Here is a 14,557-nt window from a genome sequence, read left to right as displayed (position 1 = left end):
AAAAAAATAAAACAGCAATAATAGTAATATCTTAAATAAAGTGTCAACACTGCAGAGGGAGTGGACATGAATACGCCTGTTACAGGAGCAGGACTCAAAAGAGCAACCTGTAAAGTAAAAGTACTTTAAAGTCTTCTTTCTTGGGATCCTTGGGTGCCTCAGCAGTTGAGCACCGCCTTCAGCCCAGGGCATGATCCTCCCTATGTGGGAGTCCCACGTCGGGCTCCCTGCACGGAGCCTGCTTCTCCCTCTGCCTGTGTCTCTGCTTCTCTTGCTCTCTGTATCTCTCATGAATAAATAAATAAAATCTTTAAAAAAAATAAAGTCTTCCTTCTTATCTTTAAAATGTCTGTTATTGTTTACCGAGCCTGTTTTAATGTTTGACAGGGTTTTCTCTGATTTTCGCCGTGCAGTTGGAGCACGGCTAAGATCGATCCCACAGGCATGAGCACCTTGAGAAATGCCATGCACCATGTCCTAGGGCCTCACACCTCCTTCCCACATTAGCTCAGATAATCTCCAGAAAGACAATGACGTTCTCTCACCAGCCCTGTTTTACAGTTTTTCTCTTGAGATTGGCTCTGCAGGAAAAACCAGAGCCTGCTCTGATGGCCTCATCTCACCATTGAGGAGACCAGCCCAGAGAGATGGAGACGTGGCCACCACCGTACATTGAGCACCCAGGTGCTGGGTTTCAGGGTTCAGTGGGCACTGCAGAGATGGCTACGTGGCCCATAGCATGCTCCTGCAGCACCAGGGCCTGCTGCCTCCTCCCGATTTGGGGGACAGGTGCCAAGGGGTGAACACTCTGCCCCACAGACAAGCCCTTCTGCCCCCTGGTGCTCCCCGTTTTCTCTACACCCTGCTTGCTGACTGCTTTACAACCAGGAGAACAGGCCAGTTGAATGGGCAGCAAGGGTAGGCACTTTTTTTTTTAAGATTTTATTTGTTTTTTGAGAGAGAGAGAGTATGAGCAGAGGGGAGGGGCAGAAGGAGAAGCAGGCTCCCTGCTGAGTAGAGTCCAATGTAGGACTCCATCCCAGGACTCTGGGATCACGACCTGAGCCGAAGGCAGACACTTAACCAACTGAGCCACCCAGGTGCCCAAGGATAGGCACTTTAAATGCATATGGAGCAGACAGAGAAATCCAGTAGAAGTCCTCCCCCACTCTCCATTTTAATTAGGATTTAAATTGCACTACCCCAAAGGGCTAAATAATCAATATGGGCAAATGCAAATTGAGTGCATTCTCTGGAACAACTGGCTTGAATTCATCAAAAATGTCAAAGTCATTAAGGGTGTCGAAAAAAGAGAGGCTAGTAGACTATTCTAGATTAACAGTTACTCAAGAGGCATGACAACTATATGTAATGTGTGATTCTGGATTGTACCTGAGATCAGAAAGAAAAGCTACAAAAATATTAGGAAAACTTGAACATGGAGTTTATATTGGATAATATATCACAACCATGTTAAATTTCCCACAAGTGATAACCAGTGCTTTGGTTAGGTCGAGGACCAAACTTGCTCTTAGGAATGATCAAGTATTTAAAGATGAAGTGTCATGACGTCTGCTGCTAAATTTCAAAAGGCCCAGCAATACATGAATAAAGTATCTACGGGCACCCAGACACAGGGGAAAGCAAATGTTAACAAGGTGGTATCAACTGGTGAATTTAGGGAGCTGGATAGATGGGTATTCAATTGCATTACCCTCACTACTTTCCTGGCGTTGAGGATTTTCGAGATAAAAAGTTGGAGGAAAAGTAAATTTGCTAGGTCTTTGCTAAGTAAATCTTGGCTCCATTCTACTATGTTCTACAGCAGCAGCCCGAACTCTCCAGTTTTCCATTGGGTGGCAGATGGGGAACTCTAATCAGATTCCTGGTTAGGCTCTGACATGTGGAAGCTAACCCAGAGTCCCTGCGGGCCCTTGCAGGGCCTCTCTCTGGAAAAGCAAAGTCATGGCTCACTGGACTCCAAGAATGCTCCCTCTCCGCCTGAGCACCCAGGCAGCCCATTTCTGTGGAGGACAGACACCCCGAAGCAGCAGCCCACAATCCCAAACCCGTCTCCCCAGAGGCGGCCCCCTGGAAAAGGGCAGCCAGCCTTTGCCGAGCCCATGTCCTGCCCCACCATCCACTGTCACAGTCTAAATGCTCTTCCCTCTAACTCCACCTCTGTGTTGTGTCCTTGGGGAAAGAAGTGTGGATGTGAACTGACCAGATTTCAGGATGTTATAGGATCAAGGCATCATGGGATCGTCAGAGGAGATTTAAAAAAGACAACATTCTAGAGGTTCTGCGTTGACGGGCCTGAGGGACAGCCTGGGCATCCAGAATCTTAAAAGCTCCTGGGAAATTATAATATGCAGCAAAGTTTGAGAACTTCTGGTCTAGACACTCAGTTTTCAAATTTAGGGGAGGCATTAGAATTCTTTGGGGAATTTTTACAAAGAGACAAATGGACCCCTCTCCAGATGAATTAAATCAGGATCTCTGGAAGGTGAGTCCTTGGCATCAGTGTCTTTTGAAAGCCCCCTACATGAATCCAGTGGGCCAGCAGGGTTGAAAACTGCTAGTTTAGATTGGGTTGCCTTTTTTTTTTAAGATTTTATTCATCCATTCATGAGAAACACAGGCAGAGAGAGAGGCAGAGACACAGGCAGAGGGAGAAGCAGGCTCCATACAGGGAGCCTGATGTGGGACTTGATCCCAGAACTACAGGATCATACCGAGCCAAAGGCAGATGAGCCACCCAGGTGCCCCCTAACTTCTGTCCTTACGCAATTGTATGTATGTGTGTCTTACCACAGTTACCTGTGTCAAAAATGTACCTAACTCATGACTGAGGGAACCAGCAGGTTGGGACAGCTGCTTCAAAGGAGAATGGGAGAGATTCCAAGTGTGTCTAGTCAATGAAAGAAATAACGCTGAAATTAAATCACAAAGTCAGACGCAAAATTGGTTTGTCTCCTACAGGGTAAAAATCAAACCAAACACTTCCAATATGAGACGTAAGTGACCACTCTCCCAAGTTTGTTCAGGTGCTAACTCGGTGTGAGTCTGGGTTCTTAAGGGAAGTGTGAACTTGAGCAGCAAGGTAGGGTTTGGCAGGAGGTGGAACCCACAGGTATTCCAGGAATCCAGTGCTCGTGGCTTGGCTCAGCCCAGTCTTCCTAGGGCAGGGATGGTTGGGGGCAGAAGGTCAGGGACAGGAGATCCAGGGTGCACCAGGGTGAGAGGACAAACAAAAGGCCCTTCAGCATCTGCTCTGCTTCTTTCTAGAGCCACTTCTGCTCTAATCAGAGTTATTTCCCCGAGATACGGCTCAAAGATCTTTTATTCTTATAGAAACTGTGAGGCTTGGGATGAGCAAATTATTCCTTTCTTTAAGAAGAGGAAGGTAGTGGAACATAGAGAAACAGTGTGGCCATATGAAGCAGAAAGAATCACGTAGGGCCCCCTCCCAGAGCCTTTAAACACCCTCCCGCCTCACCACATCAGCGCGAGCATGACGCCACCACCCACACCTCCACCAGCACAGCTGAATCAGAGTGCTGTTTGTCAGAACAAATATTTTTAGAATTTAAAAGTGCCATTGTCACAAGTGGTTTTAGAAACGCTTTAGGATGGAGGAAATTAAGCAAGGATACACTTGGATATTAGGCTGGTTCTAGAAAGAAGCACAGGGCAGATTTTTAACAGCTGTCCTGGCAGACTGGGGCTCGGCAAAGCTCCTCCTGAGTATGACCAAAAGAGCCAGTCTGGGCCCGGGCTTAAAGTCTAGGTGAACCCCATATGTTTTGCCACCAGGGGACCATTGCAGCATAACCTTGCCAAGGGCTTCTGGTTCCCGTGAGGTGAGGTGGGCAGGAGGGAGGGTAAGGGGCTGACAAGAAACAAGGGAAACTGGGTCCCTACCTCACTCCAGAGATCAGAATTAATTCCATGGATCAAAACTTTAAATATAAAAACTAATACATTAAATAAAAATAAAATAGAATGGGGCGCCTGGGTGGCTCAGTCGGTTAGGCATCCGCCTCTTGATTTCAACTCAGGTCACGATCTCAGGGTCATGAGATCCAGATCCACATTAGGCTCCATGTTGAACGGAGAGTCGGCTTGAGATTCTTTCTCCTTCTGCCCCTCCACCACCACCTCACACAAGTGTATGAGCAAGCATATTTTCTTTCTCTTTCAAGCCTGTTCTCTTTCTCTCTCTCAAAAAAATATTTGAAAATAGAATATTTCCACAGTCGTGGATAAGAAAGCCTATCTAAGCATCACACCAAAAGCCAAAGCCATTACAGAAAAGATGGGTGAGTTAGCTATAAAAGAATTGTAAATCTGTTGTCATAAACAAAGTTAAAAACTAATGACAAGCTGAAAAAATATTTGTAACGTATGTCCAAAAATGTAATATTTCTAGCCTTTATAAATCAATGAAAATTAATACATGCATAAAAACTACAGTGAAGAATGTGGGCAGGCAATTAATGAACAAAGAACTCCAATAAATGGAATTTAAGAAGTTCAACCATATTCTATTCTATTCTGTTCATTTATTTTTTAAGTAATCTCTACACCCAATGTGGGGCTCGAACTCACAACCCTGAGACCAAGAGTCACATGCTCCACTGACTGAACCAGCCAGGTATCCCAAGTTCAACTGTATTTCAATTTTAAAAAGCAACCCTAACTTTTTTAGTTCTCAAATTAGAAAGATGTGAGATATCCCTCAACAGTATCAGAAAGGTAGTTGAAAAAAAAAAAGGTAGTTGAACTCTGACACAATCCTGATGGGAGAGTACATGAGACAACTCCTCTGGAAAGGAATTGGCAGTTGTATTAGAAATTTTAAGATTAGCACCCTTTTGATAAAATAGTTTCTACTCTGCGGTGCCTGTGTGGTTCAGTTGGTTAAGCGTCTGCCTCTTGATTTCGGCTCAGGTCATGATCTTGGGGTCGTGGGATTGAGCCCCACATCGGGCTCTCTGCTCAGCTGGGAGTATGCTTGAGAATTCTCTCCCACTCCCTCTCCCTCTCCATCTGCCCTTCCCCCTCCTTGTGCATGCTCACACTCTTTGTCTCCGAAATAAAGAAATAAAAAAAAAATAGTTTCCACTTACCACATTTTACCCCAACGGTTGGCAGACCTTTCTGTAAAGGGCAGATAGTAAATATTTTAGGCTTTGTGGGCCATACAGCTCTGTGGCAGTCACTCAGCTCTGCCACTGTAACATGAAAGCTGCCACAGACAAGAGGTAAGCAAATGGGGATGAATGTGTTTCTATAAAACTTTATTTACATAAACAGGCTGCTAGATTTGACTCATAGGAACTGCAGTCTACCAACTTTAGACTTACTCTAAAGCAGTGATTGCTGCTGTGGGGAACCATTTTGATTACACTGCTTTTATTAATCCCCCAAATTATATATATATGTATATAATTTGCCCAATAAGGAACTGGTAAATAAATTTGGTTGTCTTCATATGATGAAATATTACATAGCTATTTAAATTTATGCAGAAAAGTAATATAGCTGCATTATTCCATAGCATGAGGTTGGGAAATAGCATGTAAGTGAGCTATTAGAACTAATAAGGGGGTTTGGTATGGCTGTCATGACAAGATCAACACCAAAACTCAAAAGCTGTCCTACACACTAGCCATAACCAATGGGGAAATATCATGGTACAAAGATTCTATACGTAACAGCAATAGAGACTCTAAAATATACACATGAAGAAATGTGCAGAACCTATTTGAGAAGATCATAAAATTTTTCTGAAGGGCATAAAAGAAAGCTCAAATAAATGCAGAGATATACTATATTCCTGGATGAGAGAATTCCATATTGTAAAGAAGCCGATTCCCTTCATGTACAAATTTCAAAAAAAATCTCTAGTAGGGTTTTTAACAGATTTTGACAAAAAAGAGTATTCTGGGAGAGAAATATGTAAGCATGACAAAAAACGTTTTTAAGTAAAGACGGATGGGATGCCTGGGTGGCTCAGCAGTTGAGCATTTCCCTTTGGCTCAGGGCATGATCCCCGGGTTCGGGGATCAAGTCCCACATCGGACTCCCCGTAGGGAGCCTTCTTCTCCCTCTGCCTATGTCTTTGCCTACCTCTGTGTCTCTCATGAATAAATAAAATCTTAAGAGAATAAAATAAAATAAATATAGCAAGTGTGGCTGGGACTGGTTTTGGCTCAAAATAAACAGAAAAATAGAGCAATCTAACAGACTAGAGTCCAGAAAGAAACCATGTTTATAAGGAAATTCGGCATATGAGAAAAGGGTGAAATTCTAAATGAGTGGGGGAACAGGGCCTATCTGACAGGAGGAGCTTCAACAGCTGGCAACATTTGGAAAATAATAATGCCAGATGAGTGTATCCTTACCAAAACCAAGTGGCAGGTGATCAAAGCACTAAGCATAACATGTTTTGTCTAAAAGTATTAGGAAAAAATATATAGGGGGGATATGTCTATAGCCTTGAGATAAAGAAGCATGAAATGTAAATGGCCTAAAAAGACTGGTAATAATTACTTAAGAATTTAAAAATTGTATGCAATGAAGGAGACCAAAAACAAGATTAAAATACATAAAGATTGATGGTCAGAATATATATTTAGATGTCTTATAAATCAATAAGGAAAAGATAAACTACCCAAAAGAAAATGAGCAAAGTCTATGAGGAGGTAACTCCCGGGATCCCTGGGTGGCGCAGCGGTTTGGCGCCTGCCTTTGGCCCAGGGCGTGATCCTGGAGACCCGGGATCGAATCTCACGTCAGGCTCCCGGTGCATGGAGCCTGCTTCTCCCTCTGCCTGTGTCTCTGCCTCATTCTCTCTCTCTCTCTGTGACTATCACAAAAAAAAAAAAAAAAAAATTAAAAAAAAAAAAAAAAAAAGAGGTAACTCCCCAAAGAAGAAATCCAAAGGGCCAGTGAACGTAAGGAAGCATGGCCTACCTCGCCCGTAGATGGCAAAGCCGTGAAAGGGCAGGTGAGTTTCCTTCCATCAGGCTGGTGAGGGAGGAGGGAGGGGAGGGAGGGAGGGGACATGAGCTTTCTCACAAACTGTCGGATGATACATCAGTACCGCCTTTTTACATGAAAACTTTGGACACATCTAATAAAAAGTAATACAGCATTTTTAGATTTCTAATCATAGAAATACTTAAAGAAACACTACGCAGCACGCATAAGGATGTGCGGGATGTGGAGACAAGGTCAGTGCGAGTGAGCCCTGTCACCGCAGGAATGGAAATGGTGTCACTGGGGAGGGAACTTGGAGCCACTGTGGAGGATGAGGTTCAGGCCCAGAGCCTCAAGGAAGCTCAGTGGAGGTCCTCCTCCAGGCTGGGGGTGGCGGGGTGGGGCAGGCCAGGGCAGAGGAAACCAGAGTGGGGGCTTCCTAGAGGAGGTGTGAGTCTTAGTGATGAGCAGAAGTTAGCCCAGGGACAGTGCGTCGGAGGACGTCCCAGGAGACAGACAAAACTTGCGAAAAGTCTGAGAGTCTTGACCTTATAAAATGAGGAACAGTCAGATGTCACCAATCTTGGCGTTGTGAGAGGTGAGGCTGGGTGACAGAAGGGAGTGACACAGCAGCTCCTTAGGAAGATGTGGCTCTGGAATAAGGGTCTAGAGAGGGGAAGGCTGGGGGCAGTGAGGAGAGTGGTAGGCAGCAAGGGAGAAGGACGAGGGGTGAGTGGGGACCAGGGGACTCGAGGCTGGCTGGCTATGGGGGCGTCAAGAATGACTCTCTGGCTTGGGGCCCCACTGGCTGGTGACATCATTCACCGACATGGGAGTTTCACAGGAGGAGCAGGTGCCTTGACGCCCTATTCATTTTATGGGGTTCCCTATTAATCAGCCCACGAGAGAGAATGACTAGGCGCCCGGGATCTCACAGCTTTTGTGGGGTCAGCTTGCATTTCACCGCCCCCCTGCCATTCAGGCGCGAGGGTGGGGCTCACCCGCTCCCCACCCAGCCCCCTACGCTGTATACGCTGCACAAGGGGTAGCCCGCGGAGCAGGCAGGCCAGCCTTGGGGGGACTCCCACGGCGCTTCCAAGACCCCAGCCGAGGGACACCCATCCATGGACACGAGGGACACCCGGCATCCCCTCTGACCGCATTCAAATCCCCTGCAGCAGGAACCTCGCTGCTGTCCCAGTCCTCAGCGACGCTTTCTGGTGCCACAGTGTCACAGGCTCTGAGGACGCGTGCAGGGTGACATCCAGTAAGTTCAAGAAACAATGTAGCACAGGCACCCACCGGGGAGGGACTCACGTAGGCCCTGACAGCAGGCTGAGAGGCGCGGCTGTGACAGCCAGGGCTGGAGGTTGCGGTGCAGGGTGCCCCCCGCAGGCAGAAGCCCTAAAGCATCTCCCCACTGTACCATAAGCCTCATGGAGTGGTGAAGTCAAAGGTCCCCACCCTGGGCTGAGGAGAGGGGAGGCTCCTGCTGTCCCATCAGTGTGTCATCCCCACATGGTCCCCAAACCACCCCTTACATTTTTGTCTCCAGCAGCCCAGGTTCTTGCCAGTCTCAAGCTGACCCCTAGGGGACAGCTGGGACACAGCCAGGTGCTGAGGGCTCCGTGTTTAGGATTAACACCTGCCAGAGGTGGGGTGGAGGTGGCACGCCTGGGTGGCTCAGTGGTTGAGCACCTGCCTTCGGCTCAGGTCGTGATCCTGGGGTCCTGGGATCGAGTCCCGCATCAGGCTCCTTGCGTGGAGCCTGCTTCTCCCTCTGTCTGTGTCTCTGAATCATTTATGAATAAATGAATAAAATCTTAAAAAACAAAACCACCTTCCCCAGGCTAGCCTTCTCCTCCCCCAACCTGAGGAGCTGTGGGCCTTTAGCCAAACGGAGCCCAGAGCTGCACATCCCAGGGGCTGAGGCAGGAAGGGGATTCATTCACATCATGGAGGCCTCTCACCCGGCCTCTGACCTGTGCCCCCACCGACTCCCAGCACTCAGGCGCCCATCATAAGGAGCAGTGCCCAGGGCAACCAAGCTGCCCGGCTGGATGCCCCAGAACGAAGCTGCCCAGTGCATCTAGGGATTGGTCGTCACCTCCCCGGCTCTGGCCAGCCGAGCCACCTGAAAGAGCCAGACCTACATGGAGGGCATGAAGGCTCGCCCCGGAGGGGCTTAAACAGAGAGAAATGAAAACACCTGTGCAGGCAAGGTCCTGAGAGAGAAAAGGAGGGCCACTGGGGTGACTTGAGGTTCCACTGGCCTATTCTTCGTGCTCTTCTCAAACTTCCAGACTTTGTCTTCTGGAAGCGTTGTTCTAAAAGCAGAGCATCCTCCTGGAGCCTAGGGCTTCTGTGCCTGTCTCTTACCTTTTCTTCCAGAAGCATGGATGGCCACGTGTAGGGGCCAAGGGAGCAGCCCGTGGCTGCAGGAACAGGATCTGCCCTGGCGATGCTGGTGGGGAGTCAGCCCCGGCTCCGCTTTGCCCTTTGCATCCTTCCCAGCTGGCTATTCCTGAGTTGCGTCCTTCGTAAGAAACCGATGATCGCAAATACAGCGTGTTCCCGAGTTCTGTGAGTTGTTTCAGTGAATTATTGAACCTGGGTTGTGGGAATCCCCACGTTTGTGTTCAGCCAGCACAAGCACAGGCAGCCTAGGCACCCCACCTGCGGCTGCCCCTCTGTGGGGCGGTCTCGTGGGGCTGTCCTTGGCCCTGGGGTCTGCACTAAGTCTGGAGCTGAGCTGAGTGAATTGCTAGACACCTGGTCGGTGCTGGAGAACTGGCAGGCTGAGGAACTGTTCGGGAAAACCCAGCCAGGGGTCCGTTGGCTCAGGGGTTGTGGCGCAGGAGAAAAGAACAAAATCACAGCCCTACCTGCTGTTGACCTCAAGTCTATCACTTTCTCTGTTTGAGACTCAGTTTCTCCTTGGAACCAGAAGGTGGGGAGTAAACGTGCTCTCTGAGGACCCCCTGCCCAGTCCCTGCACTCTTTCATTGCTCAAAACCATTTATTGACTTTGAAGCCAAAGGGTCCTCTGAAGGGGAGGTCCTGGGGCCTCCCAGACACTAACAAGGTAGAGCAAAGGCAAGATCAGAAAGGTCAAGGCAGGGCCTTGGGAGGCTCCTCTGTTCCTTCTACACGAGGAGGTGCCTTCTTACCTGCTCCACACAGTCCGGGATCTCTGGCGTGCAGGGCAGCGTCCCTGCACTCTCCACAGACAACACATCCTTCAGCAGCTCCTCGCACCCTGCAGACAGACAGACAGACAGTGCAGGCTCAGAGCCTCAGCAGCTTTGCTTCTGATTAACGGGCCTTGGGGAGGAAGGGCCGTGGGCAGGCACATGGCCCAAGGCTCCAAGAGACCAGCTGATCCTGCAAAGGCAGAGATGGAGCATCAGGCTACGGAGGAGCTGGCCCAGGATTCTGGGGATGGAACTGAGACAGGTCCTTGCCCTCCGGGCGGGCATTCTTCCATGAGGACTAACCCCAACAGAGAACACACAAAAGAGAGACTCCCAAATGCAGAGGGCAGGTCAGGGGCAAAGAGAATCAAGGAGGCCTTCCTGGAGGAAGGGATATAAGACAATACTCCCTGCCTGGTTCACAGAGACTCCAGATGCACACATTCCCCCAAGCCTGTGGATTTGCCCACAGCTGTCCTGGTTTTAAAAATGTGAGTCCCAGGTCCTGGGAAACTGCTTGGGAGTTTGATCATCCTGGAGGGAGGCGACCTGGAGGAGGACGCAAGGAGAAGGCAAGCAATTGGGAGTCTTTCTCTGCGGGACAGAGGATGGGAAGGCTGGAAATGACCGTCCCACTGGTGTGGGACTCCACCGCAGAGGTTCAGAGACCCTCCCCACAGGCCCTGCACTGCTGGGGAGCTGCGGGAGCCCCAGATCATCCTCCTCAGCCCTGCCGGGAGGAAACCCAGCTAAAACCCCCAAGCAGGCCAGCCTCTGCAGCTGGACAGGATCCTGAGAAACTCTTGGGACCCCCTGCCCTCGAAGCTCTCACCTTTCATGGCGAACACCCCTCGGCAAAAGTCTTTGAAGTTGATTCTCCCAAGGTCGTTGGGATCCAAATATTTTACAAGTTTTTCCACCTGTGAGAGGGAAGGAGAGACAGGTGTGAGGTCCCCAGAGACACTCCAGGGGGTTCATGGAGCTGGGATAAGGCTGGCTGGGGAGGCTTGTCACCTGAGCCAAGGGAACACCAGGGGTCCCCTCCTAGGCCTCCACGCCCCACCCTGGGGTCAGCACCAAGCCCCAGACAGCAGCAGGGTCACTCAATTCTGCTGAGGTCCACAGACAGCACGAGGAGCCTTCCAACAAAGCCTGGCACATGAAAAGTGAGTGCTCTGATTTTTTAACCTAGTGGTTTCTTTCCCACAAAAATAACACAAGCTCACTGCAGAGACTCCAGAAAGGAGAATGAAACCCTGCTGCTTCCCACTTTTCTTTAAAACACATAGTTTTAACCACTTTTTTTTTTTTTGTAGTTCTGAGAGACACTTGGTCAAATTCCCCTCTGTCTACAATGAGGAAATAGTTATAGTTACACTCTTTAAAAATTTAAAAATACAAATCAAATAAGACTTCAGGCAAAACCACTTATGGTCAACACATTGGCTACATTTGCAGAACTTCATGTGGGGAATTGGGTACCGAGGGCGTTTCTATCTATCGATCCGGGTGCTGGTTGCAGAGCGAAGCCCGTGGAGCTGTCTGCTGGTGGCTGATGCACTTTTCTGTTCAATTTGTACTTTATACTTCAATTAAAATGTTTAAAAAAGCGGGGGCATCTGGGTGGCTCAGTGGCTTCAGTGTCTGCCTTCGGCCCAGGTCATTATCCCAGGGTGGGATCGAGCCCCGCATTGGGCTCTACTCGGCAGGGAGCCTGCTTCTCCCTCTTTCTCCCCACTCATGCTCTCTGTGTCCCCCCTCCTCAAATAAATAAATAAATAAATAAATAAATAAGATCTTTTAAAAAATGTTAAAAAATAAATAAAGTTTGTTAGTTAAGTTTTTTAGCCCAAAGGAGTCAGCCACTCTTGATGTTTGGAGTGTTCTCCTCTGCTTAACCATTTATCAGAGACCTTTCCATGTGCCCAGCGGTGCTGCCCATATTTTTAGTGGTTATAAGATCCGCTGCCCAGCAGATACACCCTCCTCTACTTACCCACCCCGAATAGTTGGGCATTTTTGTTTTTCCCCACTTTTTGTCATTACAATTCATTTTGAGGATCTCTGTAGCTGTGTGGATGACCAGTCGCCCCCTGGCCTCTCAGATCCCCGACTTCCTCATGGCTTTCTCCCTCATCCACCCCAGCCACCCGGAGGGCTTGCCCTTCCTCCGGTACCACTCACTCAAATGTCCCACTCCCTGGCCACATCCTCCCTCCCTTCCTGCCCTCCGGGAAGTTCTTCAGCATCCCTCAGACTGCTCCCTCTCATGCACTTCTAATCCCTACACAGAGGGCAGTCTGGGGGGCTCAGGGCGTGATCCTGGAGTCCTGGGATCGAGTCCCACGTCGGGCTCCTTGCATGGAGCCTGCTTCTCCCTCTGCCTCTCTCTCTCTCTCTCTCTCTGTCTCATGAATAAATAAATAATTTTTAAAAATCCCTATGCAGATACCGCATCCTAAAGCCACCTTCTTTTCCACACTGCCCCTGGGATCCCACCAATCAGAGACATCATCATCTCCCTTCTTCACTGCTGCGGTATCTGATTCATCCACCCTTTCCCACTTTTAGCCCTCCACCTCATTCTCTACTCCAACTGGCTTATGTCACCACCTCCCCTCTTAAAAACCTTCCAGTGACTGTCCACTACCCTCAGGATAAAATAAAAACTCTGGTCCCTCCAGCCCCACCTCCTTTTTCTGTCCCTCACTGCATTCCAACTTACTGGCCTTCAGTCAGCTCATCAAGCAAACCAAACTCTTCTCTGCCTCAGGGCCTTTGCACATGCTTTACTCAATCTCAAATGCTCATCCTCACCTCCCACTTCCCCTCGCCCCGCCATTTATCCCCTGACTTGGACTCATCCCCCAGGTCGTTGTTTGTACCTGTATTAAAGGCTTCTCCCTGAGACAAGCCTGTCCTGACCACTCCCATCTAATTAGGGTCCACCCTGCTATTACCCTGTCTCTTGGCACTCTATACTTTTCCTTTAAACCATTTGCTGCAATTTGTAATTATATTTGATGTGATAATTGTATTATTTTGTATCTTCCCCTCCAGAAAGTAAGCTCCCTGAGGGCAAGGATCACGTCTGTTTTACTCACCACTCTATATATGGTAGCACGCACCATGACTGGCACATAGTAGGAGCTTCACAAGTATTTGTTGAATAACTGAATATGAATGGTTCTACAAATCACCTAAATTTTAAAGGCTTTTGATAACAGTTGCCAAATTTTTCTCTGTAAAGATGTCTTAATTTAGTCTTCAACCAGAGCCACTGACTTCAAAATTGCGAGCTCTGGGTATAGTTTCCTACTTTTTGGCAATGACCAATTCTGTAAGAGGTATCTTTTCTAATTAATTAGTGCCATTTCCCATCCCCCCCGCTCCCCCTCACCCCGCCCATAGTTCCAGCACCCGAAAGTCAGCTTCCTGATATTCCTTCCAGAAGCCTGCTTCTAAATCAACCTGTAACTTAGTGGCATCCCCCCACCCCACAGCACACATGCAAGCACTCATTCCCTCATTGGGTATCTCCTGTGTGCCGGGCACCCTGCCGGGGGCTGATGGCTGAGCACACACGTGGTCACACAGACACACATACACAGACACACACACGCACATTTGCACACACTGTCACACGCTCGTCATCAGGCACCTTCCCTCTCCTCCCAGTAATCACCATCAATGTCTAAAGCCTTGTAGGGCAAGGAAGAGCTCGTTCTCAGACTCCTTTTGGGCTGGGTTGAAGGGGGTGGCTATGAGAACACCCTGGAAACTGTAGGGCACGGCATGCAGGAAAAGGGTAACTGCTACCGGTATTGTTAGCACCGGTATTGTAATGCCTTGGCAGACATCCCCTGACCCACCCCGCCCACCACATGCTCCAAAGCCCAAGCTGTGCTGGGGATTCATTTACTCGTTAAGGACCAGGTTTCCTGCATGCCCCCGGGCCATGTGTCCAATGGTGGCAGCTGCAGCAGGGCTCTGAGGCCCTGGTCACGGGCTGTGGCCTGGCGTTATGGGGCGTGCCCAGCTGGCTCTCGAAGATGAGCAGTGAGCAAGAAGAGACCCCACATAGGTATCTCTCCTCCCTCCCTCCCTGAGCTTGGTGGCCCTACGCTGGGACCTCTCTTCCAGCTGATGCTGCTTCTTCCCCTCGGGTGTGAGTCTGGGGATGACAGGTGGGCAGAGCCTATAAACCACCTCTCTGTGAGCCCCTGAATCCAGTACCTACCGGGACCTTGGAATTCCAGTGAAGGAAGAAGGTGGCTCCCTGCCAGCTCCCACCAAGGCCAGAGGCTCCCAGTCCTGCAGCTGTTCCCCCCTCCACCCCCACAGCAAAGAGCCTGACACTGCCAGGCAGTGACATG

General features: G+C 49.0%; 1 protein-coding gene across 1 annotated transcript in view; it reads right to left on the bottom strand.

The window, feature by feature from the left end:
- RAB11FIP4 (RAB11 family interacting protein 4) overlaps positions 1-14,557 on the bottom strand; it is a 117,507-nt gene that overhangs the window by 68,436 nt on the left and 34,514 nt on the right. Inside the window, exons 2-3 of the mRNA XM_072779402.1 lie at positions 11,014-11,101; positions 10,158-10,246 (exon numbers count right to left, since the gene is read on the bottom strand). Of these exons, the coding sequence (XP_072635503.1) occupies positions 10,158-10,246; positions 11,014-11,101 (177 nt within the window). The remainder of the gene's footprint in view (positions 1-10,157; positions 10,247-11,013; positions 11,102-14,557) is intronic.

The sequence above is a fragment of the Canis lupus genome, chromosome 16 (genome assembly GCF_048164855.1).
Source record: "Canis lupus baileyi chromosome 16, mCanLup2.hap1, whole genome shotgun sequence".
NCBI lineage: Eukaryota > Metazoa > Chordata > Mammalia > Carnivora > Canidae > Canis > Canis lupus.
Note: the sequence above shows the minus strand (reverse complement) of the source record. Positions and strands in the feature narration are given on the sequence as shown.